Genomic DNA, 27,646 nt, shown 5'->3' with positions numbered 1-27,646 from the left:
GTCTGGGAGAGTGATTAGTGGGATTTATCTACTGAGGTGCTCAGCTCAGCTTTGCAAGGGTTTAATGCAGAATTATGAATAATGAACTAGGTTCTCACTAAGGGGGAGACTCACAGCTTAAGCCAATAGTCCCAGCTCCCCTGCCATAGGGAAAGGAGGTAGAATTTCCATCTCTTAAGGCCTTAGAGAGGGGCTAGAATAGGGGCTTCCACATGGGAGGTGAGAAAGGATGCTGCATACTGGCCTTTCATGCTAAAAAGCAAGAACATGGAGGAAGGAACAGAAGGTTTTTCTGGGAGATGTAGCTAACACAGTGAAGGGAGTTCTTTATATTCGGAACATGCTGGAACATGGGGTGGGTCTAGACCAGAGAATCGAGTGGACACAAAGTTGTTCTATACTCAGATTTCTAAGTCACCTGCCTAACTAAGTCTGCCCATGAAAAAGGCATGGATATCATATGAGTAACACTGGGTACTAGAATAGACACCATGAGCATCTTAGGGGAAATTCTGAATGCAGCAATGCTAGGGCATATATTCATGGTCAGATCTCATATTCAAGCTGCCAACCCTTCTAAATACCCTGTTTTACATAGAATTGATACACCGAAGAAGTCCAATGGGAGGTAGCCCAGGAAATGGAATAATCTGGGAACATATTAATATAATCACAGCTGGAGAAACCAAAGACTTCTAATATAACCTTCAAAGACTAGAAAAATGATATGACCCATGTCTCTAAATACCCACAGCCCAAGAACCTACCATTGTTCAAAAGGAGTAAACTTTTGATTATTCAGTGTCAGACAGAAGTAGATCATAATCCACTAATAATAAACCAACCCATGAGTCAAGGCTAGCAACACACGTCTATGCCTGAAGAGTCCCGAGGCTAACATGCAGAAGGGAGGGGAAATGCCTCTCTCTTTACAGACAGGTCAACTGAAGAAGCCACCTCATCTTAGGACCAACACAGATAAGAAGTTGCTGAGAGCTGGTGATAATGATGGAACCAGAGATTGGAATCTGCTCAAGAACTCATGAAATCCCTCCCAGTCTGCTGAAGCATCACATTCGTACCACAATACTGCAAGTTAGCTTGTACCGAATGCCAGCCAGCTGACCAGGTAGACATATGCCACTTATTCTTCCCAGCGACTCTGTTTGATGGCATTGTTACCCCATTTAATAGATGGGGAAACTAATATGATAACCTGGGCAAGGAGACAGAGTGGCGCTGGGGCTGGGGTTTACCCAGTGTGTTTAAACGCTTTCCATCATACTATGGGCGTGCAAGCGCAGCGGGTGACTGGGGGCACGCATCAGCCCTAAGTGGGCTCCCCAGGGCCCTTTGGCCAACCAACAGTGCCAATGCAAGTCATTCCTTTGCATCTGAGGAGGAAGATCTGGCATGCTGAAGGAAGCCCACTGCTGGAGTGACTGATTTCTGTGAGGTGCACCGAACCTGACCTTTCCCTGCAGCCGCCATCAGTTACCCTTCCAATCAGGCCAGAGTCTTTTATCTGCTTAGCTGGAAAGCAGGCTTTTCTGGTCTCCTAGGAGAGGTGGAAGGACCCTGTTGATGACACCTATGAGTTGAGAAATTGCTGGACGGAGAAGCAGGTCACAGGGGTCCTCACTGCTGGGTTGGGAGTGCATCACCATCAACAGGCTATTACAATGTTTGTTTGAAAACAAGTGGGTTTTCTAGGCTTCATACATGGAGCAGAACTGATCACCTCCTCACCTTCTGCCTGGCCAGAAAAGGTGGCTTGGGGCTGATGGTCCCAACAGGGCAAGTAGTCCAGCTAACTAAGTTTTCTGTTCAAACCTGCTATGATTCTTTAATGTCTTAAAAAATAGGATGTTCGTATACTTGGATGCTTTTGGAAAACCGTTTTAAGTGGCCTCTTAATCCTCAATTCCCTGAGACCTAATAGTACATATCTATATTCATCAATTTCACAAATAGACCCTGAGCCTTGACATACGCTGCATGCCAGGAGTACAGCAGTGGAACAGACAGACACAGCCCATGTCCGCATCGGGGACCAATGGCCAGGCCATAGAGACAACAGCAAACAAGAAATTGCACGGATGGGAGTCACACTCAACAGACAGTGCACATCTCTTCACAGTCTCCAGCATGGGGCTGGGCACACGGCAGGTGCTTGGACAGGAGTATGTGTCTGGTCTGTGTGTGGCGTGTATAGAAAGAATACCCTGCTGGGTGAACTCAGCACCGAGAGTTCAATGCTCTAGCTTCTAGAGGGAGGGGAAAATGTGGCACTGGTCGGGCCTGAGTTCTGTTTCCTGCTTTAACACTGACCACTAAAATCTTCTCCGGTGAGTCACTTGGAGGACCCTCAGTTTTACTTGGAGAGAAGTTTAAGTATTAGCGTCCCTCGTTCATACTAAAAGGCCTGCTGTCAAGCGTGCAGCCTGGCCTCATTTACCTGGCCAGCAAGAAAAGAAATAGACAAGAGGCCCCAGTCCAGGGCTTTCTCTCTGTGTCAGGGTCCTGGGAGATGGGTTAGCAGCTACGAGGGGTGAGTCCCCCAACTGGAACCTGGAAGTGTATGTCTGAACATGGGCAATAGCACACTTGACTTACCAACCAGGGACTGCTTAAGAAAAAGAATGCTTTTATTCACAGGAGAGTCTAGTTGTATGCTTAGACAACAGACCAGAGGAGCAGGAAAACACAGAAATAGTTTCCTTTGTGTTTTCATAAGTAGAAAAACCTCAAATGTTCCATTTACTCTGCTAGTGAAAATGGCTTTAAAACAGGACAGCAGCCGCCAGATGGAATTAACCTCTAATGTCCTTGAGTCTAATAAAGTGTGGTTAGGGTGACGTGGTGCCATTATCGCAGCAGGGTAAGGGCACAGTCCCCACACTTAGATCTCGGTGGCTTTTTTTTCCAAGAAAGAAAAAAAAAAAACAACAGCAACTAATGAATGCAGAAAAGTACTCCTAACTTAGAGAACTTAACTGAAGTATGGACGTAGCCTATTGCTTGAGGCTGAAAAGCAGCCTGAAGGACCAGGTCAGGAGGAACTCGGGCCAAGAAGTGTTTGGAAAAGTCTAACTTCATCAGAAACGTTGCAAATATGCAGCAGTGAATTACCTCATGTTCTGGACTGTGGGGAAGCACATGTGAGGAGCCCTGGGCCCTGCGCCCCCTCCTGTCTTTGCTGCAGAGTTCAGCTACTGCTTTCTGCAGGCAGCTGGAGCAAATCCATGGGGAACGGTCCCTTTCCTGCATTCCCCTCAGAGCTCCTAGTGCGGCTTGCTTGCTCCAAAGTGTAGGAGTGAAGTGATCAGGATTCCTTAGAGGACGACATTATCCTTCATATGCCACTTTCTGGTCTCTCTGTCCCTAATCTCTCAGGAACGGAGCCCCAGGTACGTGGCCAGGGATGAGTGTCATTTACCCACTAGAGTCCTTTTGGGTCAAAGTCCCTGACAGAGTCGTGTCTATGTGGCTATTTCCCAAACCACTAGTGTAATTTTGAAATATGCCCCCATCGAGCCGTTTTAAATAGGAGCCCGCCACAGCTACTGGTGTCTTAGGACACTATTCCAACCTCAGCCTCTCTGAGGGCCTTTCTCCTGAGGCAGCACTTCGGCAGCCCAGTGCGGTGTTTCAGAGGGATCAGACACCTCACCTCTCTCACTGTTCCCCTTTTCACACACATGGCTCTCCTGATCCAGCCTTGCACGTCCCCCTCGGTTGGCATGATACAGCTGGGTCCTGCTGTTTGGCTCCGGAGTGGGAGGGATTTTGAGCACCATTCTCCAGGGCCGGCTAAACCAGCCACAAGTTTGGGTGGAGGGAAGGCAGGCTGGGACTCTGTCGTCTTACCTTGTCACTGTCCACTGTGTTCTGAGAGGTTCTGGAGGCGATGGATATGGTGTCGGGCTGGCTGCTCCCATCCCCCTGGCTGTCACCGTCCTCTACTCCATCCCTGCAGGAAGAAGAGAGAAAAGAAACAGGGGTGGGGGCGGGGGGAGCCACTGTGGGTTTCGAGCACACAAGGCTTTCCCAGCTGGGTCGGCAAAGTGGTAGCTGAACAGCCCTGGCAGGATTGTCTAGCATTATCCCGTTAATGGGTGCAGCCTATGTGATTCCCATGAAAGCTCATCTGCTTAAGCACAAGACCGCTGCAGGACTGAGCACAGCACGACGCAGGCCCTACGTCCCTTTTCAGCCCATACTGTAGATGGGGCATTAAAAACGACAGCTACAAAAACTGGGACTGAGTCTGATATAGGCACTAGGGAGATATAGCATACTTAGAACCTGGGTTTCTAGCCAACTAACAAGCTTCCTTTTCAGTAGCCACAGAGGTCAAGGTTCTGCATGTTATAACTCAGATGGGGGTTGGCCTGCTGTTGGTATAAGGAAAAAAAAAAACAATGGATAAAGTACTCTTTTTTTCTTCTTTCTAAGATGCTGTTTTGCTATGCTTGTTCACACCAGCCTTGGGTATCCGGGTCTAAGCAAGCCTCCTGCCTCAGCCTCCCAAGGAGCTGAGACTATAGGCTTGTGTCATGAAACTTAAAATGGATTTTTCATTTTTAAATTTGTATTTATTCTGATGAAGAAAATGGATTGGGTTATCTCCTCAAGGGAAGACTATCTTTGGCAAAGTCCAGAGGGATGCTTAGCTCCTGCACATGGAGTGGGCATTTATTGTCTTCTTTTTGGTGAGTCTTATTGATTTCATACTGATTTGTGCTGTGTTCTCATCAACGCAGAAGAGAAAGGCTCTTTCTCCAAGGAGGAAACAGCTTTGTCCACAGTGGCATTTGAGGCAGCTGTGCTCCTTGGCGCTATTATGACACTTGACCCCTGACCCGGGCCTTAGCACTACAGTTTTGACAGCGAATTGCTCTGTCAGAGCTCTGCCTTAGGATTGTGTCCTGACTCTTTGCCGAACCCAGAGTCAAGCCATGGAGGAAACGGTTGCCCGGGAACTGCTGACTAGTCTGTTAGGGAAACTTGGGAAATGTGGGTTGAGGTTAAAGGAATAGCAGAGGAAACCACAGCTATTCCCATGGACACTTTAACAGAAATCACCCATGCTCCATGATGCAGAGGGGTAAAGTCCTGGAAAGACAAGGGGAAACTGGATGCGGGAGAATCCCACCCCATGGGCACGGTGCCACATACAATGACTTCATCTCATGGAGTCTGAACAATTATGATCTGGCATACCTGTGAGTGTATATGGACATATGTGTACATGAGGGTGTCCATGCAAGTGCATATGTGTGCATAGGTCATCTTTCTGAGAAAAAGCAGTTTCTCCCATATAGAACATTTCTAAGTCGACTGCTTCCTTACCACTTGTGGGCTTGGAAAATGCCAACTTATTTTAATAACATAAGCCACACACTCGTAGGAAGGCAAAATCTGCTGTGAGAAGAAATTATGTGACGCATTTCAAAGCCCCAAATGAAGACCCTCCAAGTCATCTGTTGTTTTGGATGGTCTGGGCCCCTCCCCCTCCCCCATTTGGAGGTGGTTGGGATCTGGCTGTACTTTCTGCTTCCTGCTGTTTTGCCCAATTATGGACCCTTCTGGTCCATTCCAGATGAAGCCAGTTCTGGGGGCTGAAAGGGCTGATCCAGGCAGGAGTGTGGGTGGCAACCCCCAAGCCAATATACTCCTCCATAAACTCTGCTGCTATATCTAGGAAGCCAAACGAATGGAAGCACAGGCTGCCTGGTTTTCTCTGCAGTCTGTGAGATTTCTCTCCATTCTTTGTAGGATAAGAGAAAAGGTAGGGGACAGAGAGAAGTTGGGGACATTTCTAAGACATGCCCTTCATGTGTTCTAGAAACCCTCCAACTCTATCTCAGATTTCAGAGTAACCCTCAGCCTCAACTAAGTGTCCTCCTCACACAGCCCTGGAAAATCCATTCGTTATAATAGTTTCCTCTCTGTATTCCTTGTTGAAGCTGGACCTCCCTGAAGCAGGGTCTATCTCTAGTGCTAAAATAAGCCTCGAGTCTAGACATGAGCACATAAAATGAAGATGGGTCTTTTTCAATAGAGTCCTAATTGGTCCCTGCAGCACCGGGGAAGCGATGTGATGCTGGCCATGACTTTGAGGGTGTCTCTGTTTCATTCACACTCTTCTTTGGGTCACCACGTCTCTCAATGCGAGCATTCCAGTGCCACGACTCTGTAATGGTTCACTATCTTGCTTATCCTGGGTGATACCACAAGGTCAGCTACGCCCTCTGATTTGTGCCATTTGTGAACTGGGCAGGAGTGGAAAACATGCCACCACCGGTGACCACACCTCTCAGGACCTCACTACGTTGTATATATTTTTCTTCAAGACGTATATGAAATTGTTGTATGCTTTTCTCTAAACACCCTTAGCAGAGTCACTGGAAGTGATCATACCACATGGTAACTTGAGAAAGAGACACCTAAGAAGCCATCTACGGCTCAGAAGAAGTTAGGGTTCAGAAGGGTCCAGACATATTCAAGAAATAGGTCCTCTGCTGCCTGAAGTCACTGATCATTGAAGGCGAAGGACAAAACCTCCTCAGGAGCTGCGGCTATATCCTCGATCACGCAGCCTACCCCAGGGCTGCACTAGACACCTCTACCATGCCACCAGCGTGGAGGCCTTCCCACTCAAGGAACTGTCCTTCCTGAGCCTTCCCCACCTCCACAGAGGGCCACCACTGTCCCCTCTTTGGCAACATTTACTCTCTCCAGAGGCTACAGCTCTTATGTAACCACTCCATGAACAAGATGTGGTTTTTGGAAGGTCCTTGGGGGAGGTAACCCAACCTATACTTCCTCTTGCATTCTGGTAGCAAACAGTGTCCAGAGAACCCCAGCTGCATTAACGGGCAGTAACTGGTGAGAAGCTTAAAGATGATAAAATTCACCATGGCAGAGCTCGTGGGTCTTCCTAGATGGAGGAGAGCACGGTTGCCCCTAGAAACAAAGGGTCACCCTGCTCCCCTTCCCTGGGGCACACGGGGCAGCAGAGCCTGGGGAGAGGTGCTGGTTACCTCTTACTATTGTTCCTCAGTTTGGCTGGTGTTTTGGGGAGCTGGATTGGCTCCTTCAAAGCTCCTTTAAGATGGATGATCCTTTCCTGAATCACTTCTCGAATGTTCTTGATCCACTCCTGCTTGGTTTCGATGTTGGAAGCCTAGAGCGCCATAGGAAGAAGCATTGAGAACCCCATCTCTTGTTGCTCATAAAAACCACGTTCAACTCCCCTCTGACAGGTGTTGTTATTCCAAAGATGCCAAACCTCGGGGGGGGGGGGGGGAAGGAGTTTATTTTGCCCTTTATCCTTTGACTCTTTAATCTCAGAGACGTCTAACTTCAAGACTCAATGTAGACCTTATGGGGGACTTGTAAAAATATTTTACAATTCCTTAGGCACTGACCAATCTGCTATTGGCCCTGGATGGGCCCCGATTACCACTTGAATTGAGGACTCTAGGAGGCTCTGGAGGCACTTGAGATTGTGGCATCTGAAAGCAGTGCCTATATACCAGAGGGTAATGGGTGTATGCCAGGATGTTTAACAGCTGTCCCACCCATACAGCCTGCACAGGCTGACAGTCAGTGTTGGGGTTCGAGGCTGCTAATGTGCTTATCAGAGCACCACTTTCATGCCAAGAATATTCTACTGTCTTCCTGGATCCTTTTTTCAGATAATTCTTCATAGCAGGTAGCAACTATCCTGCAAATTAAGGATGGACAACTTGCGAAGCTTTTGCCTGAGCTGGACCATCTGTTCCTTGGTAATGGACACTTCTTTGACTAACAAGTGACCAGTGGGAGCTCTATTTGCAGTATCCCTACCTAGTCAGGCTAGTGCCACCACCAACAGTGACTCCACACCAAGCTGAACCTGGGGAGCTGAACTGACCCCTAGGCCTCTAGACTGCTGGGACTTAGTGGAGCTTCTGGAACACACATTTCCAGGGAATAGGGACCATATATTACACACGGCTCTTTTTTATGGCATTAAACAGAGCACCTTGTATGTGGAGGACATTTAGGGTGATCTGCTGAGCAAACAGAGCAGCTGAACTGAAGATGCCTTTGCTAAAAGGCTGGTTGCTTGTGCCACTAGAAAGGGACATATGGACAGAACCCAGATGACTGGGTCTTGTTAGGGAGGCCAATGGGTCACTCTCCATCCTCTATGAACTTGAGAAGAATATCTGTCTCTGACATTTTGGGTCCACCTGCATGGTAGATTTGCCTCTCAGTACCTGCATGATGCTGTCATTCCCAAGAGAGACCCAGTGGCTCAGTGGTCTCTAGACCCTGCTTTCTGGGGTCTTATGTGGCTTCCTCTACCCTCCCCCACTACCCCAACTCCGGTTTTGGGCTGGAAGAGGGCAGTACTTACTTTGAGCACTGTTTTATTGTCTGAGGATGGGGTGCGCCCAGACCACAAGGCGAATTTGCAGGGGTCGCCTTCTACGTGCTCGGTCACACCCAGCTCTGAGGTCTGTAGACAGGAAATGCCTGTGAGAGGCGGGGAAGGGGAGGGCAGTGGGGGAAACTTAGGGCTGGGATAGGAAGGGGAAGGCAACAAAGAGGAGAGGGCTGAGGGAGGGGCTTCTGTCAATCAAGCTTTAACAGACTAGATATTTTGTTCCTATACCCAGGATGAGAGGACCAGCAGGCATTTGTCTGATTAGCAGGTACAGGGAGGGATAAGGAGGGAGGTGCTCAAAGCAAACAGAAAGACCTGGGAACTCTAACGTACACAGTGGAGGATGTGGGGGCGGGAGTAGGAGGCATGAGCCTTGGTCCAGGAGAGCTTTGGAGTAGAAAGAGGTGAGCTGTATATGTCCATATCCCTTCCTGCCACGGGTTCTATGGAAGCAGGGACTCTTGTCTTGCCCCACCTGCCCCACCTACCAGTAGCTTGTTCTTGTAAACATATTTCGTGTGTCCTGAAGAGTCTTTGATCTCCTTGCTAAACACCAAGGAGATCTCAAAGAGGAACAGGTGCCGCTCCCGCCCCTTCCGGATCAGCGACTTTGGGTCCCACACTTGAAAGGCATCCTGAAGGATCAACTCCCCCTGTACATCCAAGTTCTCATCGAACCCTGAAAAACACCCATGTCCACTGTGGAGTTTCTCCAGCACCACACTCAGGGGAGGCTGTGTTCTATTCCCCCTTGGAGAAAGGTTTCCTTCCCACTGGCCTCCATGGAGATCTAACGTCGCATGTCTGCCTGCCTTTAGGATTGGAGCTAGACATCTCCCATGACCCACCTGCCCCATGTCTTCTACATACATAGGCAATATGAGTAGGGTTTTCTGAAAGATCCCATGTGACTCTTCCCTCCCCGTGTGAGAGGGGCTGTGGGTCTCCCAAACAGGCAGTCCCCAGTCTCAGAGCATCTTCTTCCTCCACAGCTCCCACTGCTCCTACCTCTGAGTGGAGCTGAGGTTGAATACTGTGTAGAGGAGTACCTTTGACTATGCTATATTTGTTATTGCCCCATTTCTCATATTCCATCCTTAGGGTTCTTTTCTTTCTCCTAAACAGTGTGGTGGAATAAACTTTCAACACTTTCTATTTATACTTTGAATCTTCCAGAAGGTTCCCAAATCTTAGTGCACACAAGAACCACCTGGAAAGCACATGAAAAATGGATTCTGAACACCCCTCCCCTTTTAAGAGATTTTGGTTCAAAAGGTGCTAGGAGAGTCCATCCAAGTGTACTTTCAACCAGCTCTATTACACAGGGCCACAGACCACACTGGAGGGCCTGGATCGAGTCTCTGGGTGAGGGAAGGTCTGGACAAATGGGGTACTTTTATAAAGAAGGACACCCAGTACTGGGGAGCCCGGTGTGCACAGGAATGAAGCAGGTGGGGAAACTGGCAACAGGAGCACCTTCGGGTGATTAGTGCTTAGTCTAGAGCAGACAGAACTGGCTCTACTGCTCCAAGACCTAGGGGCTCTTGTGCTACGGGTAGTCCAGGAAGTGAGGCCACTCCGAGTCTCTGAGATGAGGGGAACGGGAGTGGTTGGTATTGTGGGTCAAAGCCAGGAGAGAAAGAGCAGCCCACACACTTACTTCCTTAGCATCTACTTGTTAGACTGGAATGCTAAGACTTTACTGGGCTATCAAATCTATTTATCGCCAGGCTGGCTCCACTGTGCATCTGTGCTACAAATCAGGACCGTGTCCTAGGAGCCTTACTTCATACTGCACTTGGTCTGGATTCTCAGAACACAGTTCAAACTGACTGAAGCTCTGTCAGGGTCGCCCGGCTGGGCTTGCTTTCCTAAGCTCCCAAGAAGGACAAGAGGCTAGTTGCTAGTGTTAAGTGGATAAATATAGTCTAAAAGACAATGGTCACAATGGTAAATTTATGCTATGCAATTTTTTATATTTTAAAGAAGCTGGGCATGATGATGCACAGTTTTTGATATTTGGTTGGCTGAGGAAGGATCACTGTTTCAAAGCACAGCCTGGACAGTTTAGTGAGACCATGTCTGAGAAAAAAGAGCTGTGGCTCAGTAGTGAGTTATTTATTCATCATGGACAAGGCTTGGGTTCATTTTTTTGAAAAAAGGTGTGTGTGAGCGTGTGTGTGTGTGTGTGTGTGTGTGTGTGTGCATGTGTGTGTAAGGCAGATATCACACTACAGCCATTGGTGTATACTGTGTAATCAGTACTTCCAGTTTTCCTGACTCTGAAGGCAATGCAAATGACCTGCATATGAACAGGTCTATGGGGCTCTGGCCTGTTGCTAGTGAAGATCACAGCCTGCACTGTGATCTCATGGCACCTGGAGACAGGTGCTAGCTATGCTGCTTTGTGGTGCTCCGCACACCGGTAGCCAAGGACCCACTGAACAACTGGTTTTTACTCTTTTCCAGGCTTGTTCCTTGCCTGACTTCATGCTACTTCCCCCTCTAACACAAATTCTCTGGTCTTAGGAATGGAGGTGGCATCCCAGAGGACTGGGAGATCAGCTACCTTCCAGCATGCTGACATGCATGGCATCATTGGCTTTCTTGGGGACACTGAGCATCACTTCCAGGCCATCCTTGAGTTCCCCTTTCCCTTCTTCACAGCAAGTTAAAAGTTCCTGGGGAAAAAAGTCCAGACACAATTAGGATCATCTGCCCAGCTTCACACCCCTCCCTTTTCTAAGTCATCAAGTAAATGATACACCAGCCTCACTCTGTAATGCTTCCCTCAGAGAGCTATCAAGAAAGTGAGATGCGGATTATTGTCAAAAACGCAACGACCAGATGAAGTCTAGCCAGTCCAAAGGAAGCTAATCCAACTCAATTTCCAATGGCTAGAATTCTATAACCAGAGCACTCTGTCACTGTACAGAGTGTTACCGCCTTCCTGGAGAGGGAATTGCTCCTGCTGAAGAGAACAGTGAGGAAACAGAAGGTGTGCTGCACTGTCCTCATGGGTCACTGCAGGCCTATGGCTGACGCCATGGGTCTCTGCATGTCTATACTGACACCGTGGGTCTCTGCATGCTTATAATGACGCCATGGATCTCTGCATGTGTATGGCTGACACCGTGGGTCTCTGCATGCCTATAGTGACGCCATGGGTCTCTGCATGCCTATAGTGACGCCGTGGGTCTCTGCATGTCTATACCGACACTGTGGGTCTCTGCATGCCTATAGTGACACCGTGGGTCTCTGCATGTCTATACCGACACCGTGGGTCTCTGCATATCTATACCGACACCGTGGGTCTCTGCATGTCTATACTGACACCGTGGGTCTCTGCATGTCTATACCGACACTGTGGGTCTCTGCATATCTATACCGACACCGTGGGTCTCTGCATGTCTATACTGACACCATGAGTCTCTGCATGTCTATACTGACGCTGTGGGTCTCTGCATGTCTATACTGACACCGTGGGTCTCTGCATGTCTATACCGACACTGTGGGTCTCTGCATGTCTATACCAACACCGTGGGTCTCTGCATGTCTATAGTGACACCGTGGGTCTCTGCATGCCTATAGTGACACCGTGGGTCTCTGCATGTCTATACTGACACCATGAGTCTCTGCATGTCTATACTGACGCCATGAGTCTCTGCATGTCTATACTGACACCGTGGGTCTCTGCATGTCTATACTGACGCTGTGGGTCTCTACAGGCCTATACCGACACCGTGGGTCTCTGCATGTCTATACTGACGCTGTGGGTCTCTACAGGCCTATACCGACACCGTGGGTCTCTGCATGTCTATACTGACACCGTGGGTCTCTGCATGTCTATACTGACGCTGTGGGTCTCTACAGGCCTATACCGACACCATGAGTCTCTGCATGTCTATACCGACACCATGAGTCTCTGCATGTCTATACCGACACCATGAGTCTCTGCATGTCTATACTGACACCATGAGTCTCTGCATGTCTATACTGACGCTGTGGGTCTCTGCATGTCTATACTGACACCGTGGGTCTCTGCATGTCTATACTGACACCGTGGGTCTCTGCATGTCTATACTGACACCGTGGGTCTCTGCATGTCTATACTGACGCTGTGGGTCTCTGCATGTCTATACTGACACCATGAGTCTCTGCATGTCTATACTGACACTGTGGGTCTCTGCATGTCTATACTGACACCGTGGGTCTCTGCATGTCTATACTGACGCCGTGGGTCTCTGCATGTCTATACTGACGCCGTGGGTCTCTGCATGTCTATACTGACACCGTGGGTCTCTGCATGTCTATACCGACACTGTGGGTCTCTGCATGTCTATAGTGACACCGTGGGTCTCTGCATGCCTATAGTGACACCGTGGGTCTCTGCATGTCTATACTGACACCATGAGTCTCTGCATGTCTATACTGACGCCATGAGTCTCTGCATGTCTATACTGACACCGTGGGTCTCTGCATGTCTATACTGACGCTGTGGGTCTCTACAGGCCTATACCGACACCGTGGGTCTCTGCATGTCTATACTGACGCTGTGGGTCTCTACAGGCCTATACCGACACCGTGGGTCTCTGCATGTCTATACTGACACCGTGGGTCTCTGCATGTCTATACTGACGCTGTGGGTCTCTACAGGCCTATACCGACACCATGAGTCTCTGCATGTCTATACCGACACCATGAGTCTCTGCATGTCTATACCGACACCATGAGTCTCTGCATGTCTATACTGACACCATGAGTCTCTGCATGTCTATACTGACGCTGTGGGTCTCTGCATGTCTATACTGACACCGTGGGTCTCTGCATGTCTATACTGACACCGTGGGTCTCTGCATGTCTATACTGACACCGTGGGTCTCTGCATGTCTATACTGACGCTGTGGGTCTCTGCATGTCTATACTGACACCATGAGTCTCTGCATGTCTATACTGACGCTGTGGGTCTCTGCATGTCTATACTGACACCGTGGGTCTCTGCATGTCTATACTGACGCCGTGGGTCTCTGCATGTCTATACTGACGCCGTGGGTCTCTGCATGTCTATACTGACACCGTGGGTCTCTGCATGTCTATACTGACGCCGTGGGTCTCTACATGTCTATACCGACACCGTGAGTCTCTGCATGTCTATACCGACACCGTGGGTCTCTGCATGTCTATACTGACGCCGTGGGTCTCTGCATGTCTATACTGACGCCGTGGGTCTCTGCATGTCTATACTGACGCCGTGGGTCTCTGCATGTCTATACTGACGCCGTGGGTCTCTGCATGTCTATACTGACATCACTTTTATTTACAGTTATTACTACGTGAGGACTGACATCCATCCTGCTAGGAGCAACTTGAGGCTAGAGACACTGCAGGCTTATAACAGCTCAGAGTTATAAAAGAGTTTTAGATCACAAGGATCAGGGATTCCTGAGCGGGGCCAGTGACTGGCATTCTGGACTAGGATTGTGACAACCACACAGAATGGGTGAAGAAGAATATAGCTCCAAGGAGGCCGAGCACGGCCTGGAATGCAGGTCAGAATGCACACCTGGCATTCTGCTCACCACCCCAGTCCTTCCACATCCTCTGTCCCCGACCCCCAGGGACAGAGCCTGTTACTTCCGGGGCATCATGTCCTCTGACTTTTGTCCCTCCATGCAGTCTCACTTATCAAAATCACAACAAAAGAACACAGTATTTGGTGGTAGAAGAAAAGATCATTTCAACCATCTTGTTAGCTGTAAGAGCATTTAGAATTTTTTTTTTTTGCCCCCAGAAAAGGCAGTTTTAGGAAACTGAGAGATCACGAGATCCCACCTTGTAAGCATGGTTATGATGCCTCCTGGGTAATACATTAAAGGCACTTGCTAGCAGGAGAATACTTTCCTGTGGAATGCTCCGAAGTAGGACGTATCTGCCATGCTAGGACTTCCTGTAGTGAACAAACCTGGAGTCTGAGGCTTTAATGGCATAGCTCTCTGGAAAGTGACACAGACAGTAGCCAGGCAGCTCTCACCGGGAGAGCTTGCATGCTTATCTGGGCCAGAGCACATTGCGATGGAGCCTCACTGGTGCTTCTGGACTTTTCCCTGCTTCACTACCACCTTGGGGTTATCTGCCCCATTAAAATCATCAGTAAAGCTCTCTGCTTGGGAAAATACCTGCTTAGTGAGAGTCTGAAACAAAAACCCAGCGTCTGGATTTTTCTGAGTTATCTTGGAGACATTTCCATATGTACAAAGGAGTTGGGTGGGGGAGGATTCGGGTAGAGCACACATTGGGGGAAGTCGGAGCTCTTGGTGTCCTGTCCTTTCCAGTTGACATAATGTCATCATTATTCTGAAAGGCACTTCTACCATCCCAAAGTTCTCTGATATCCTCACTGTAACCCTCCCAACCTTGTTCTCAAACATCAACCAAAGAATGCCAGGAGAAGAGATGAGAGCCTTCTGTTTGCAACAGAAAACACCAATTAGTTTAATCCCCCTAAGCAATTTAGCAAGCCTATCATTCTACCAGCAGAGCCAATAAATTCTCCCTGGCCCTTGCAACAGTTCCTGATAAGGAGAAGCCTGCATATTTAATTGAGGCTCGGAAAAGGACAGCTATAGCAGATTTACAAGCAGACGATCAAACACGCCAAATGATGCGGTTTCACTTTTGTGCAACACCTAAGTGACAAGCCCCGGGGGATACTGATAATTAAATATCAATTTATTTGGAATTAAACTGACTTCAAAGGGAAAATAAATGCCTTGTTATTTATAGTAACGCTCCACAAACCATTTTTACTCATCAGGCACTCTGCCACGGGCACATTTTTAAAGAGGCCAAAATTACCTTTTTTACAGTTATTTTACAACTTCCCTCCAATAAAACCACTGCTACCTTGTTTGCCTCTCAAGTCCCAGTACAAACACTTCTCTCTCCCAAACACACAAATCCAGAGCGGAAGTTCAGAGTTCAGCTTTCCAGCTGCCGAAGGCTAATCCCACCCTCCCTTCCCTTCAGCACCTCTGCCACATTACCCTTCTGAGGGAGCTGCAGCATTACAGGGCTGGAATGGAGATGAGAATGGCTGTGTTTCTCTTAGAACAACATCTTAATCGATTCCAGATGGGCAATGTGGCTGGGAGCATCCGTGTTCATTAATATTCTTTCAAAACTCACAACCCTACAATTTCTGCAAAGGCTTTATTTTTTAAATCAAAGCCACAAAAAAAATCAATTTTAAAAATGAAATTAAAGATGATTTTATTTTATGTGCATGAGTGTTTTGCCTCCGTGCATGTCTGTGCACCGTGTGCAGGCCTGGTGCCTATGGAGGCGAGCAGGCGGCATCAGATCCTCTGGAACTGCAGTTGAGTTGCTATGTGGGTTGGACTCAGGTCCTCTGGAAGAACAGCTGGAGCTTTTAACTGTTGAGGCATCACTTCAGGTTTGCACAAAAACTCAGTTTTTCAAAAGGCCGTCCGCACAGAAGCTAACTTAAAGGGTCAGGTGTTAAGCAGGACAGAGAAAGAGAAGGCTGCTGTTCATGGCGTTTTAGGCTACAGAGTCCACAACCTGAGATTCAAAGGCAGAGAAGATTCCAGAGCTCCTGTGGCTTAAATATCAGAATCACACTGAGTTCTAGAAAAGAGACTTCTTGCCCCGAGACCTTATAGGAATGTCTCGTCTTTAAAGTTTTAAAGAGAAAGAAGTAAAAGCAATTCTGCCCCAAGCTCCAACATGAGGTCTACATCATGGAGCCCCACGGTAATGATTCCCAACACATGATGTCTCTTGCAATTTCCCCAGCCATTCTGCCAGGCTGGGTGGCCTGATGGTCTGTTCTCCCTTCTGAAGGATAAGGAAGGAGGGTGGAGGGAGGGCTGATTGCATGGCTTCGCCCTCACACAGAAGTCAGAACAAAGAAGTGGCACACTCCCCCAAGACACGGCCTCAAGCCTCCCGTGCAGGACCACGAGTGCTGTGCTCCTGGCCCAGAGACCTGGGTAGCAGGGCTATGATGGAGAACGTGTGAAGGAGCCTCGGGTTTGACAGTCAGACTGGTTTTCAGATCTGGGAAGCGAGACTATGTAAGATTCTGCAGGTTTCTCTAAACATAAACGGAACTGAACGCTTTCTCTGAAGGTACACTACTTTTACAAGTCCCCTAACTGTCCTTGTGTCCCTTTCACTAGACAAACAATCAAAAATATACCCAAAAGGCAGAAAACCTTCACTCTTACACGTCAAGAATTAATACAAACGTAATAATACTGAATTGTTTATCTCTATTTTCCTGGCTTCCTATAGAAATGACATACTTTTAGAATATCGGCACATCTTTATAGAAGAACTTACTTAGTGTTTTACATAATCTGATCACTGAACTTTTTAAAACTAGACTTTGAAAGAAAATACACTCTCTTGGTTGGCTTCAGAAGCACTCCTAACATATGGCTCTCTACAATGGAAGCTGTCACTAAGTTTAATACATTCCTTTGGACTATTTTCCCAGCACGGCAGTCAAGGTGGAAGATACCAATGGATGTATAGACCACAGTTTCCCTAAGATTTCCACCTTGGTTCCAGCAGGTGGGATTCCCACAGGAGGAAATCTTCTCAGGAAGAAATTGGTCAATAATACCAGAGGTGGTAATCACTGAGAGTTTGCAATGGTGGCTGGAGGTGAGAAACAGTTACAACTTATTCCTGCTCCCTTTCTTTCACCTCTACCCCCAAACAAGAATAGGACACACAGTCTCGAGCCAGCAACGACAACATGGGCTCATCTCAGGCTCTGCCGCAGGTAGAAGAAAGGCTTCAGGTAAGGGTTTCCCACTGTTAGGGGGGTCTCGTCAAGAATGAGGGTTGGATGGGGAGGGAAGGTACCTTCAGGAGCAGCTGGTACTTGGTGACCCTCTGGACAGGCTTAATTAGGTAGGAAGAGATGGAGTTGGCCAGGCCGTGCCGCTGCTGGATCTCCTGCAGGGTGAGAATAGGTGTAATAAGACAGAGAACAGGAGTGTGTATGTGTGTGTGTGTGTGCACACGCGCGTGTGTTTTTTGTATGTTTGTGTGTGTGCACATTCTAAGCGGAGGAAGACAGGGTAAGAAGAAAGAAGAAAATAGACAAAAGTGGACATTTATGAGTAGACGCTCTCATGGAGAGCGTGAGCATAAGAACAAGAACATGAAAAATCACAAGAGAGCAAAGTATACAGACAGAGAGAAGTGAGAACTAGCAACAAATAGGGAGAAAGAAGCCTTTGGGAAAGAATCAGGTTCATGAAACAGAAGTGGAAACTGACAGAACCGGAGAACTGGGGAAGATAAAAGTAGACAAGGAGCGAGCGGTGAGTAAGAGACTGAAGCGGAGCAGAGGTGACACAGTGCGCGCAAAGGAACTAAGTGGAAGGCAGGAAGACAGAGGTAGCGCAGCGGCCGGGAAAAGCCACATGAAGACAGAATGAGACTCTGGGTCTCGTCTGCCTGCACGCTCCCTAAAACTACACAAGGATACGGCTCTTCCCACCAGCTGCCTCTGCTGGGACTTAACACATCCCAGTTTTGATCATTACGTCTCTTACACATCACTCTTATTTATAGTCAACACCTCTCCCCGCTCAGTTCTCCAGAGCTGGAAATCAGAGTCAGTCTTAGGAATGTCCCCTCTGTTGTGCAGGGTGACAAATCTTCCCATCTCCACAGCTCGCATCCAAGCCAATACCATGGTTTCTAGCTGCCGTTAGTGCCTCTGGTCTTACCTCTTAATCCACCCTCTACCCTATTTCAATAGATCACCTCTCATGTCTAATGTGTAGAGAGAGGCCAGAGAAGGTATATATTAGTCCTTGTACTCAAAAGGCTTGTCATCTATCTGAGACTATGCCACACACAGGAACGAGAGAACTGCAAGGAACATAGAGGGTCCGCTACAGCCAATGAAAACAGAGAGCACGGCAAAGGACGGTTAGAGAGACAACGCTCCACCTGGGCTAACACAATTATCACTTTATTAGAAAACAATATCTAGACAAGACAGATTTATAGATACAGAAAATGAGTTAGTGATGACCAGTGCTTTCATTTTTTTGGTAGGAAGTCTGTTAACAGCTAAAATGCGCATACCTTCTTTGTACGTGGGCGGTATATGTGTGTCTACATGTTCACTAGTGTGTACCTGGATACGTGTGCATGTGGAGAGCAGAGGTCAATATCAGGATCATTGATGACTGTAACTGTAAGATGTAACTTAAAATTTTGTATTTAACATATGGCAATCGCTAGATTAAGAAATAAAAAAAAGATATTTAAAAATTGGGGGGAACTTCCAGCAGAAATAATTGTTGATAGCTATGTTTCTCCTAGCTAACTGTAGATTCGAGAGTACCCCAAACTGAGGTGTGGAGCAAGAACACTGAATTGCACAGTGTGGGCATTAGAAGCCACGCAAACATGCAGCGTCTTGTTTCCTGCAGGTGATATATTCCATATGCACTTAACACACTTAGGAAATGTTGGAATACTCTGTTGTCTTTACTGGAAGACATCAATGATATGACGTAACCAAGCAGACAGGCACAGGGGGTTTCCTAAGCGTCTCTGCAAGAGCAACACTGCTGGAGAAAGCTGGACTTGTCTAGAGGTGGCTACACCTGGTTCCACACTGCCCTCCGGAATGTGAGTCTGACAATCTGCATAGTTTAGCGATGCTCACTGATGCTTACTGGGTAGTTTTTTGTTGCTGTGTTGTTGAGAGAGGGTTTCTCTGTGTAACTCTGGCTGTCCTGGAACTAGCTCTTTAGAACAGCCTGACCTCGAACTCTGCCTACAGAGTGCTGGGATTAAAGGTCTGTGCCACCACCGCATGACTCTCCTGGAAATTCTGACAGAGAACATCTGGGGCGGCCCCTCTAGAGTCCAGTGTGCTTCCCGTTGACAAGTCCTGCACCATCTTTGTAGGATTGATCTTATCAGAAAAGGGGAAAAAGTGGCACAACTCTTGGCATGTGCTGGACATTTCAGTTTAGAAGTTTGCAGAAGATAGTCACCAAAATCTTAGTGTCATAGCTGCAGGCAAGTGGAATATTAAATTATTTTTCTTTTAAAAGGTGAAGCTCATGACGAAGACAGATTAATTAGAATCTGTTAGAATGAGCAATATCACTCTACCTCCTCCATTAGACACTGACTAGAAATAGGGACATAGGTAGGACTATTGGAAACATAACTCAGCACTAGGCATGGAGATGAGAACACACAGGAATTAGGATGCACACCAAGTCTCAAGGGTGCAGGTGGAGAGAGCATATGTGTGCAGAGAGGTACATCTGTCGGTGAATTGCCACAAATTGTATGACAGAGACACAAAGCACAGTGCATGAATAACGAGTAGGGTTGGTGTAGAATGCAGCATTTGAGCTTGTGAAGGACAGAAAGCATTCTGAAGTGATACATATGTATGCATCCATATGTTTAAGTGTAGGAGACACACTCTTAGGCAAAGGAAAATGCTGGATAAAGACAGACCCGAGGCATTCTGAAGGCACAGAAATTGTGTTATTAAAATGCTAAGTGGAAGAAGGACACCATCCATTTACGACTTCAAAAAAGACCCTTGTGGATACCGCTGATGACGAATCAAGCAGAGACATCTTATGGAAATGCACTGTCAATCAAAGAAAGGATAGTATAGAGGATTCAATATAATATCAGATAAATCCTGGTACCAGCTTAGAGAAGTATTTCCTGGGATTTTACATGACCCCAGGAATTCCAATTTTAGACATCTGAGGCCATTTCCACATTAATTATCTATTTTAAAAACTATGTAAGTTTGCTCCTCCCACTCAGTCCCTTCACTAAGCAATCAATCTACTATGCTAGTGTTGACCTAGAACGGTGCTCAAGAGGTTTATTCTGTCAACTAGAGTACAAGACCCCGTTGCAACATTTTTGTATTCTCCTGGGGGCTTAGCCTGCTGTCTCACAAGCAACAGAAAATACCCCAGAAGCAATGAAAGCAGCGGGGCATCAAGATGGGCTGACAGCTGTCACACATTGCTGATCAAGTTTCTGTCACTGCCAACAGGACCAGCAGAGGCCATCAGTGCTGTGCATTCTTTCATTTTCCTCATCTTTAGCTTTCTGTCTCATACATCCCTTGCATCCTGCAGTACCTTTTCGATCCTTCTACTTTCTAGCCAATAGGTCATTATTTTAGGGGAATTAACACTAAGGGGATTTATCCCACTGACCTCCAAGACCATTCTCATTTAACAGTCGAGGTTATGAGAGAGCAGAGGATCCCAGCCTTTCCTGATCTTGATGTCCACAATAACAGTTTTCAGCTCTAGTGGTCACCCCAATACCAGCCAGAGTCAGGCCAACCCATAGCATCTGAAGCAGAGGAGCCAGGGATTTTTCAAAGACTGCTAGTAAATTCCAATGTGTATTCACAGTGCAAACAAAGGCATCGAAAGTGATTCACAGACCCTGGTGGGTATCGGAGATACCAGTGGACCCCTTAAAACCAAGAATGCTGGGCTATATCCTGAAGAGGTTCTGTCAACAGACCCAGAGTAGGGAATCTGTGCTTCAGAAAGATCCTCAGGTGATGCTGATGTGCCTGATCCAGTGACTATGCCTGTGGACCACTGAGTGAGAAAGAAAACACCCTGGCAGCATTAGCTATATCATCACAGGCCTTGCTAGGTTTGGTGAAGAAACAGAAAAAAAATTGCCTTGTCAAAAATCACAATTGAAATGGGATGGGTTAAAACAAAAGACAGTGTCTTGTTCTAGTTTTTCAAAAATATTTTATCCATGAGATAAAGGATTAGTATGGCCAGTAAAGAAGAACAAGGAAGAAAGGATAAACACTTATTGCAATGCAGAGGAGGGCCCCTTCCCTCCTTCCCTGCTCCTGGACTGTTGACAATGGAAAACCACAGCTTACATCAAAGAAGGTGCCTGCATGCTCCAGGATCAGCTGGTTGGAATCAGGCTTGTTTTTACAGTAGGTGACATACATCTGAAATTTGTCTGCCTAAAAAGAACAAAGACAACAACAGATAAGCATCCATGGGTCTTCCCATCTTAGTCAGGGTTTCTATTGTTGTGATAAAACACCATGGTCAAAAATAAGTTGGGGGAAAGGGTTTATTTCATCTTATAGCTTGTAGACCCATCATCCATGGAAGTCAGGACAGGAACTCAAGGCAGGAACCTGGAGGCAGGAACTGAACCAGATGCCATGGAGACAAGCGGTTTACTGGCTTGGTCCTCATGGTTTGCTCAGCCTGCTTTCTTACAGCACCCAGGACCACCAGCCCAGGGTGGAACTGCCCACAGTGAGGTTAGCCCTCCCACATTAATTATTAATCAAGAAAATGTTCCCAGGCTTGTCCACAGGCCAATTGATGGGAGCATTTTCCCAGCTTAGATTCCCTCTTCAGAAATGACTCTGGTTTGTGCTAAATCGACATAATTCTAGCGGATAGACGTCCTTTCTTCAGAATGCCCAGCATGGACTTTACAGGGTCTGAATTCCTTATGAAAAGTGGCATGTGTTCTCCTGGCCCACGGATGCTTTTTTCCCCTATTGGAATGAAGAAAAAGGCTGGTGCATAGAAGCTCAGTTTAGTACCAGCTTGTCTTGGAAAGAAAGAAAAAATGATGGCATATTCTGAAGTTGTGAAGGACTTACTTATCGATTACCCTAACTTTAAATCACTAATAATTACACTCCCTCCCTTGAAAAGGAATAAAGGCGACTGAGGCAAACACAACAGAGTGAAAAGTGGGCGAAACCCTCAGCGGGAGGTCCGCTTATGTTCCAAATGCCTCCACCGGATGGAGTTCAGGACCCTGTTCTCACCCCAACTTCCGGGGAGTAATGATGAGGGTGGAGGAAGGGACACCCCCTCTCCTACTTCAGGGTCTGGACAATGATTCTCCAAGAGAGTGTTACCTCAAGTCCCAGACTTATGTTTGGGTGAAAAGTCACTTATTTCTTTCACAACCTCAGTTCTCCACTGAGAAAGGTAGATTTGCCAACTACTTTTTCGGTTGTCAGTGTCTTTTGAATACCTAGGATATCCTCTCCTGCAGGGCAGTGCACATGTGTACTTTATGAGACCAGACTTCACTATGTGTTATGTTTATCGAATCACTTGGTCCTCAGGCCACCCTTAAACACAGAGGTTTAGAGCCATCCTAATCTGACCCATGAGCAGACTGTGGCATAGATTGCTTAAGTGACTTGAAATCCCCATAGTTAAAAGTGTCCAAGCCCAAAGCAACCAGGCTTCTTAGTTTTAATCAATGCCACTCAACGTATTATAAGCAGCTCTTTCTACTTTTTTCATTCCTGGTCTGTACTCACACACAGACTGCAAAACATAAAAAAATGAGATCATTCTTGGCAGAAGGTACATAATTTACCCAACCACCAAAGGTTTTCTGAAACACTTTTAGGGGCTTTATACCACTTAGGAGTTAGTCATAATTACTAAGAGATGATAAACTGTACTTATTGTTGATTTCAAAGAGAACCCCAAGATTGACCAAATCAACAAGATGATCCCTTTTTAATAATATCCCTTGTTCAATTTTGCTTTTCTTTATATTGGCTGTGCAAGGGATCATAAATTATTTTTATCAGCATCTTCATGAGATATGCACTAACTTACACACTGGCACAAAGTAAGTTGGTAGCCTGAGACTTTGTGAAAACCAAAGTCTGCTTAGAGGCAAACACTGAGAGTTCATGCAGTGAAGGTCTGTCTGGGGGTTGGGCCCTGAGCCGTAGGGCAGCCTGGGCTATTTGTTATGTGTCAGTGGGCATACTGCCTCTTACCTAAGATATACCCAGGTTTGAAATCTAAAGCAAATCCACAATCTTGTCCACTTCTAAGCATAAGTTCTCTAGACCGTGAAGGAATTCCGAAAAGCCATTTTGGGTTTGGTGTCATAAGTGGACTCCCAGACGTCTCTGAATTCATATCCTTGAGTCCAAGCTCAGGATGCTGGGCAATGGGGATGCTACTGAAGTTTATTTTTCCAGTTTAGATAATTAGAACCTGGTACATTGGGCCACTGACTTCGCCCATGGCAACTACATACTCATTCTGTAAGTCAAAATTAGGATGGAGAGTGCAGGAATCTGTTCTCTACTAAGGAAAACAGTGTAACCAGTAACTGGACAGATAGTGCCTGCAAGGTCTAACTTCTAAATCTACATCCTGGAGAAAGCAGCTGGCGGACTGGGCTGCTACACGGGTAGTAGGTTTCCCTTACTCTCCTGACCTCATCATTTAGAAAGTTCTTAGAGAGTCAGAGGTGGATCTTAGGCTTGATTGACACCATAGACATCCCCAGGGGTGGCTCTGCTCTCCAGACACGCACTACCTTTCATAGAGCTACTCATGACGCCTCTGCAGAACCTGGTCCCAAGAGAGACTGGGCGCGATGACAATCCTGAGGCCAGGCATGGAGTCCTGGCTCCAGGTACACCCCTGGAAGCATGGACAGTAGGGGAAGAATTTAGATTGGTTACCCAGGTGACAAAGCAGTGTCCCACATCCTCAGGCAGCTGCTCGTACTTCTCCAGCTCTTTGAGGAAGATGCTGCGAAGGGAGAGAAAGGCTGCATCAGATACCTCAGTATAAAGAGCCCCACGCAGAGGATTGTCCTGGGGCCAACGCAATAACCATGACTCAGCTACACATGGATTGTGTGCTTCGTAAGCAAGGCGAGGAGCCAGCTCTTACACTGGAACTTGTTCAATTAAAATTATGGTAATCGACTAACTAGTGCTACTTAAGACGGTTCCCCTTAGAGGTTCATGAATTTGACATGAAAATAGGTAACCTTTCATTTGATCAGCAATTCCAAGTTTATTGTGTTATACAACTACTCTGGGCACACTGTAAATATTTTTTTTTAAAAAAGAAATATTAAAAAGAAAACTCAAAATGAATCCAAAGAAGAGATGGGAAAAAATTTAATCCTTTATGGGCCCCTTTATATCTTTCAGCTTTCCTCTTCCACTGAGAGCAAGTATTGTCATAGGGACATCTTTAGGGAAGAGTCTAATGATGGGGGAGGGGAAGCACAGTATATTTTAAAGAGGAATGGAATTACTGGCTTATCTGACATTGCAGGCGTCTAAGTCATGGATTTTTTCTATGCTAACAAATTATAAAGAAATGATTACTCCGACTTTGAGTTAATGTATGAAATAATAGTCTTAGATTTAGAGGATATAAGTTCTAACAAGCAAGCATTATCAGAATGAAATTTGCTTTTTAAAATGTACTCAAGATCTTTAAAAAAAATAATTATGAGGCCGTAGGGAAGCTTACTTCTGGGAGTGGGAAATGAGGTAGTCTTTACAAAGAGCAATCTGATAGAATCAAATTGGATAGAATCATCAAGGTCAAGATGTACTCATCTTTTCTGGAGACTTGGAATTTCTCCTTACAATTTATCTATACCTATAACATGACATATACCCTAGAGCACTAATAACTATACCGTTTATAATGGAAATATGGTCGGTAGAGAACAAAACACTGGGGTTATGGCATATCCACAGAACCCAATACTTTGTAGCCGTATCTTCCCCCACCCCACATAAAGGACAGCACTTACTCTCTCTCATCACATGAAAGATCTCTTAACAGTCAGAGTGCAAATAGTGAGGGGTGGGACAAACGTATAGGAGATGATGCTGTGCAAGCAGGAAATATGTATTCCATTTCTAACCCAGGGAACTAACACAACCATTACCATAGAGAACCAGGTGAAGAAACGGTGGAAACTGAGACTTCTCAATGTCAACTTTTCCCCCGGGGGGGGGGGGGGCTGGAGAGATGGCTCAGAGGTTAAGAGCATTGCCTGCTCTTTCAAAGGTCCTGAGTTCAATTCCCAGCAACCATATGATGGCTCACAACCATCTGTAATGAGGTCTGGTGCCCTCTTCTGGCCTTCAGGCATACACACAGACAGAACATTGTATACATAATAAATAAATAAATAAATAAATAAATAAATAAATAAATATTTAAAAAAAATTTAACGGATGCATACCTTAAAAACTAAATGAAAATATCTTGCATTAGCCCATTACTTACCTCCACCATCAGGAAATAAAGTTCATTTTGATCTGATTTATTCTGTGTGGTTACCATTATCTATATACCTTGGCAGTTTCTTATAATTGATTATTAAGTAGTTACAAATGTTATGCATATTGTTTATGTTTTAAATGATATAGGGAGATGTTTTGGTGGTAAAAATAAGTATGTGTATAATTAAAAAATATCTGGAAAGCAAGAGTGTTAATAATGATTAGTAGGACCGTAGGTGCCTTTTCTTCTTCACCAGTCTGTAATTTAGAATTTTGTTTACTATACGTGGCAATGACTAGATTAATAAAATAAGACAAGCATTTAAAAACTTGGGAAGCTACCAGAAGAACTCATTTAGGTAATAATCTTTCTCCTATCAAGTCTGAATTTTAGAGTTGCTTAAACTGACTCGTGAATCAAGAACATTGACAAGTGCAATTTGGGCTTTAGAAATGCAAACACACAGTCTCAAAATCAATACAGTGTCTGTCATGTCTGCTCTTGCCTTTCACAGACTGCAGGTGATACATTTCACATAAATCCTAAAACAGAAATCGGAAAAGGTGCTACCGACTGCTAAAACTAAGGATCAGAATTAGCTCAACGCACAAAGGGAAAGACACGTTTTAGTCGCACCAAGGCAATTAGGCCTATCCTTGCGGATGTAAGAAGGGGTGTGTGTGTGTCTGTTGTGTGTATGTGTGTACATGTGTGTGAGTGTTTCATATGCACATATCCTTTAGTCTCTTGAACTGAGTTCTAATATACATTTATTGTGTGGCCCCCATCACAGGGAACACCAGATAACACAAGCATGATGTCTTCTGAAGAGGCTTTTCATGAGGGAGTCAACATAAGGTCATTCTATACGTTGGCATTTTATATGAATCTCTGAGAAGACATGGAGAGGAACTCAGCTCTGAGCCATGATGGGTGGCACAGTGCCTAGGGGAGGGGCTAGAACATCCAGGCAGCTGGGTAAAGAAAATCTGAGCTGTTCTAAAACAAGGGACTTACAAAGAAAATAAGTATTTTAAAGAATGACCTGGAGGAGCTTGGAACAAGAGAGGGGAGAATCTGGAGCCCAGAACCTGGGATACCACCCTTAGAATGCAGGATGTCTCCAGGGCCTCACTTCTGTAGGGATCTTAGTCCTCTGAACTCTGAATCCTCTGTCATCCAGACTGAAGTGGCCAAAACAGCAGGATACACTCTGGATCCCAACACTCTTTGCAGTGTGTAAATTGTAGTTTTGTTCTAGAAGCTGCAGACACCCAGAGTAACACAGAACTCTTCCCTTTCTGAGATGTCTGACTAAGATCAACTGGCCAGGCTACTTCAACATTCATTTTAAGTACACAGTGTTAACTGTAGCTATTGACCTTATCCAAAATGAAGATGATGGTATAATTTTATTTAAAAATCCTAATAATTTAACCAAAGTAATTTTTTTGTGAAAAATATCAGCAAAAAATAAAAAAAACCCCACAAAAACGTACAAGAAGATGGTTTGTTTAAAAACCTCAGGAAATGAAAATATTTGCTGAACTAAATGCATGGTATGATTCTATAAGACCTTTCTTTGGAATGAAGAAACTATATATCTAGTTGAGAGTCCTTATAAGAGACTGAAGTCTGAGGAAATGACTAAACCACGACACGTGTATACTTTTGGGGTAAGAAATAGTAAGTTTGTAAAGGAGTGAATACCTGGATTAAGTGGTAGATTCCAGGGTTGTCACCAAGGGCTAAGGTTGGTGGTGGGAGATATCGATAGTCAGGAATTTGAAACTATTTGCTTCTAAAATTTGAAGGTCATGAAAAGGACAGATTAAGTCAGTGTGACCAATATCACTCCACCTTTCACTGAGGCTTGTTTAAACTACAGCCCAATAGCTGGCAAGGCTCCCGCAAGGCTGCACGCTCCACTGGTTGTTCTGCAGCAACACCGTGGCCCTCACCACGTCTTTGACTGCAGGTAACAAATTGCGGAGGCATGAGCAGAGCAAGTGGCACAAGATTTCGCATGACCACCTGGGGCTCTTTTAGAAAGGACTAAAAC

At 46.0% G+C, this 27,646-nt stretch overlaps 1 protein-coding gene across 8 annotated transcripts in view; it reads right to left on the bottom strand.

The window, feature by feature from the left end:
* Window positions 1–27,646, bottom strand: part of Kalrn (kalirin RhoGEF kinase) — a 589,603-nt gene that overhangs the window by 184,108 nt on the left and 377,849 nt on the right. For all 8 annotated transcript variants that reach the window (XM_038346659.1, XM_038346661.2, XM_038346663.1 and 5 more), the window contains exons 26-33: window positions 24,009–24,078; window positions 21,408–21,497; window positions 17,339–17,431; window positions 11,013–11,124; window positions 8,932–9,122; window positions 8,414–8,515; window positions 7,050–7,192; window positions 3,871–3,973 (exon numbers count right to left, since the gene is read on the bottom strand). In XM_038346659.1, the coding sequence (XP_038202587.1) occupies window positions 3,871–3,973; window positions 7,050–7,192; window positions 8,414–8,515; window positions 8,932–9,122; window positions 11,013–11,124; window positions 17,339–17,431; window positions 21,408–21,497; window positions 24,009–24,078 (904 nt within the window). The remainder of the gene's footprint in view (window positions 1–3,870; window positions 3,974–7,049; window positions 7,193–8,413; window positions 8,516–8,931; window positions 9,123–11,012; window positions 11,125–17,338; window positions 17,432–21,407; window positions 21,498–24,008; window positions 24,079–27,646) is intronic.

Source organism: Arvicola amphibius, chromosome 10 (assembly GCF_903992535.2).
Source record: "Arvicola amphibius chromosome 10, mArvAmp1.2, whole genome shotgun sequence".
NCBI classification, from domain to species: domain Eukaryota; kingdom Metazoa; phylum Chordata; class Mammalia; order Rodentia; family Cricetidae; genus Arvicola; species Arvicola amphibius.
Note: the sequence above shows the minus strand (reverse complement) of the source record. Positions and strands in the feature narration are given on the sequence as shown.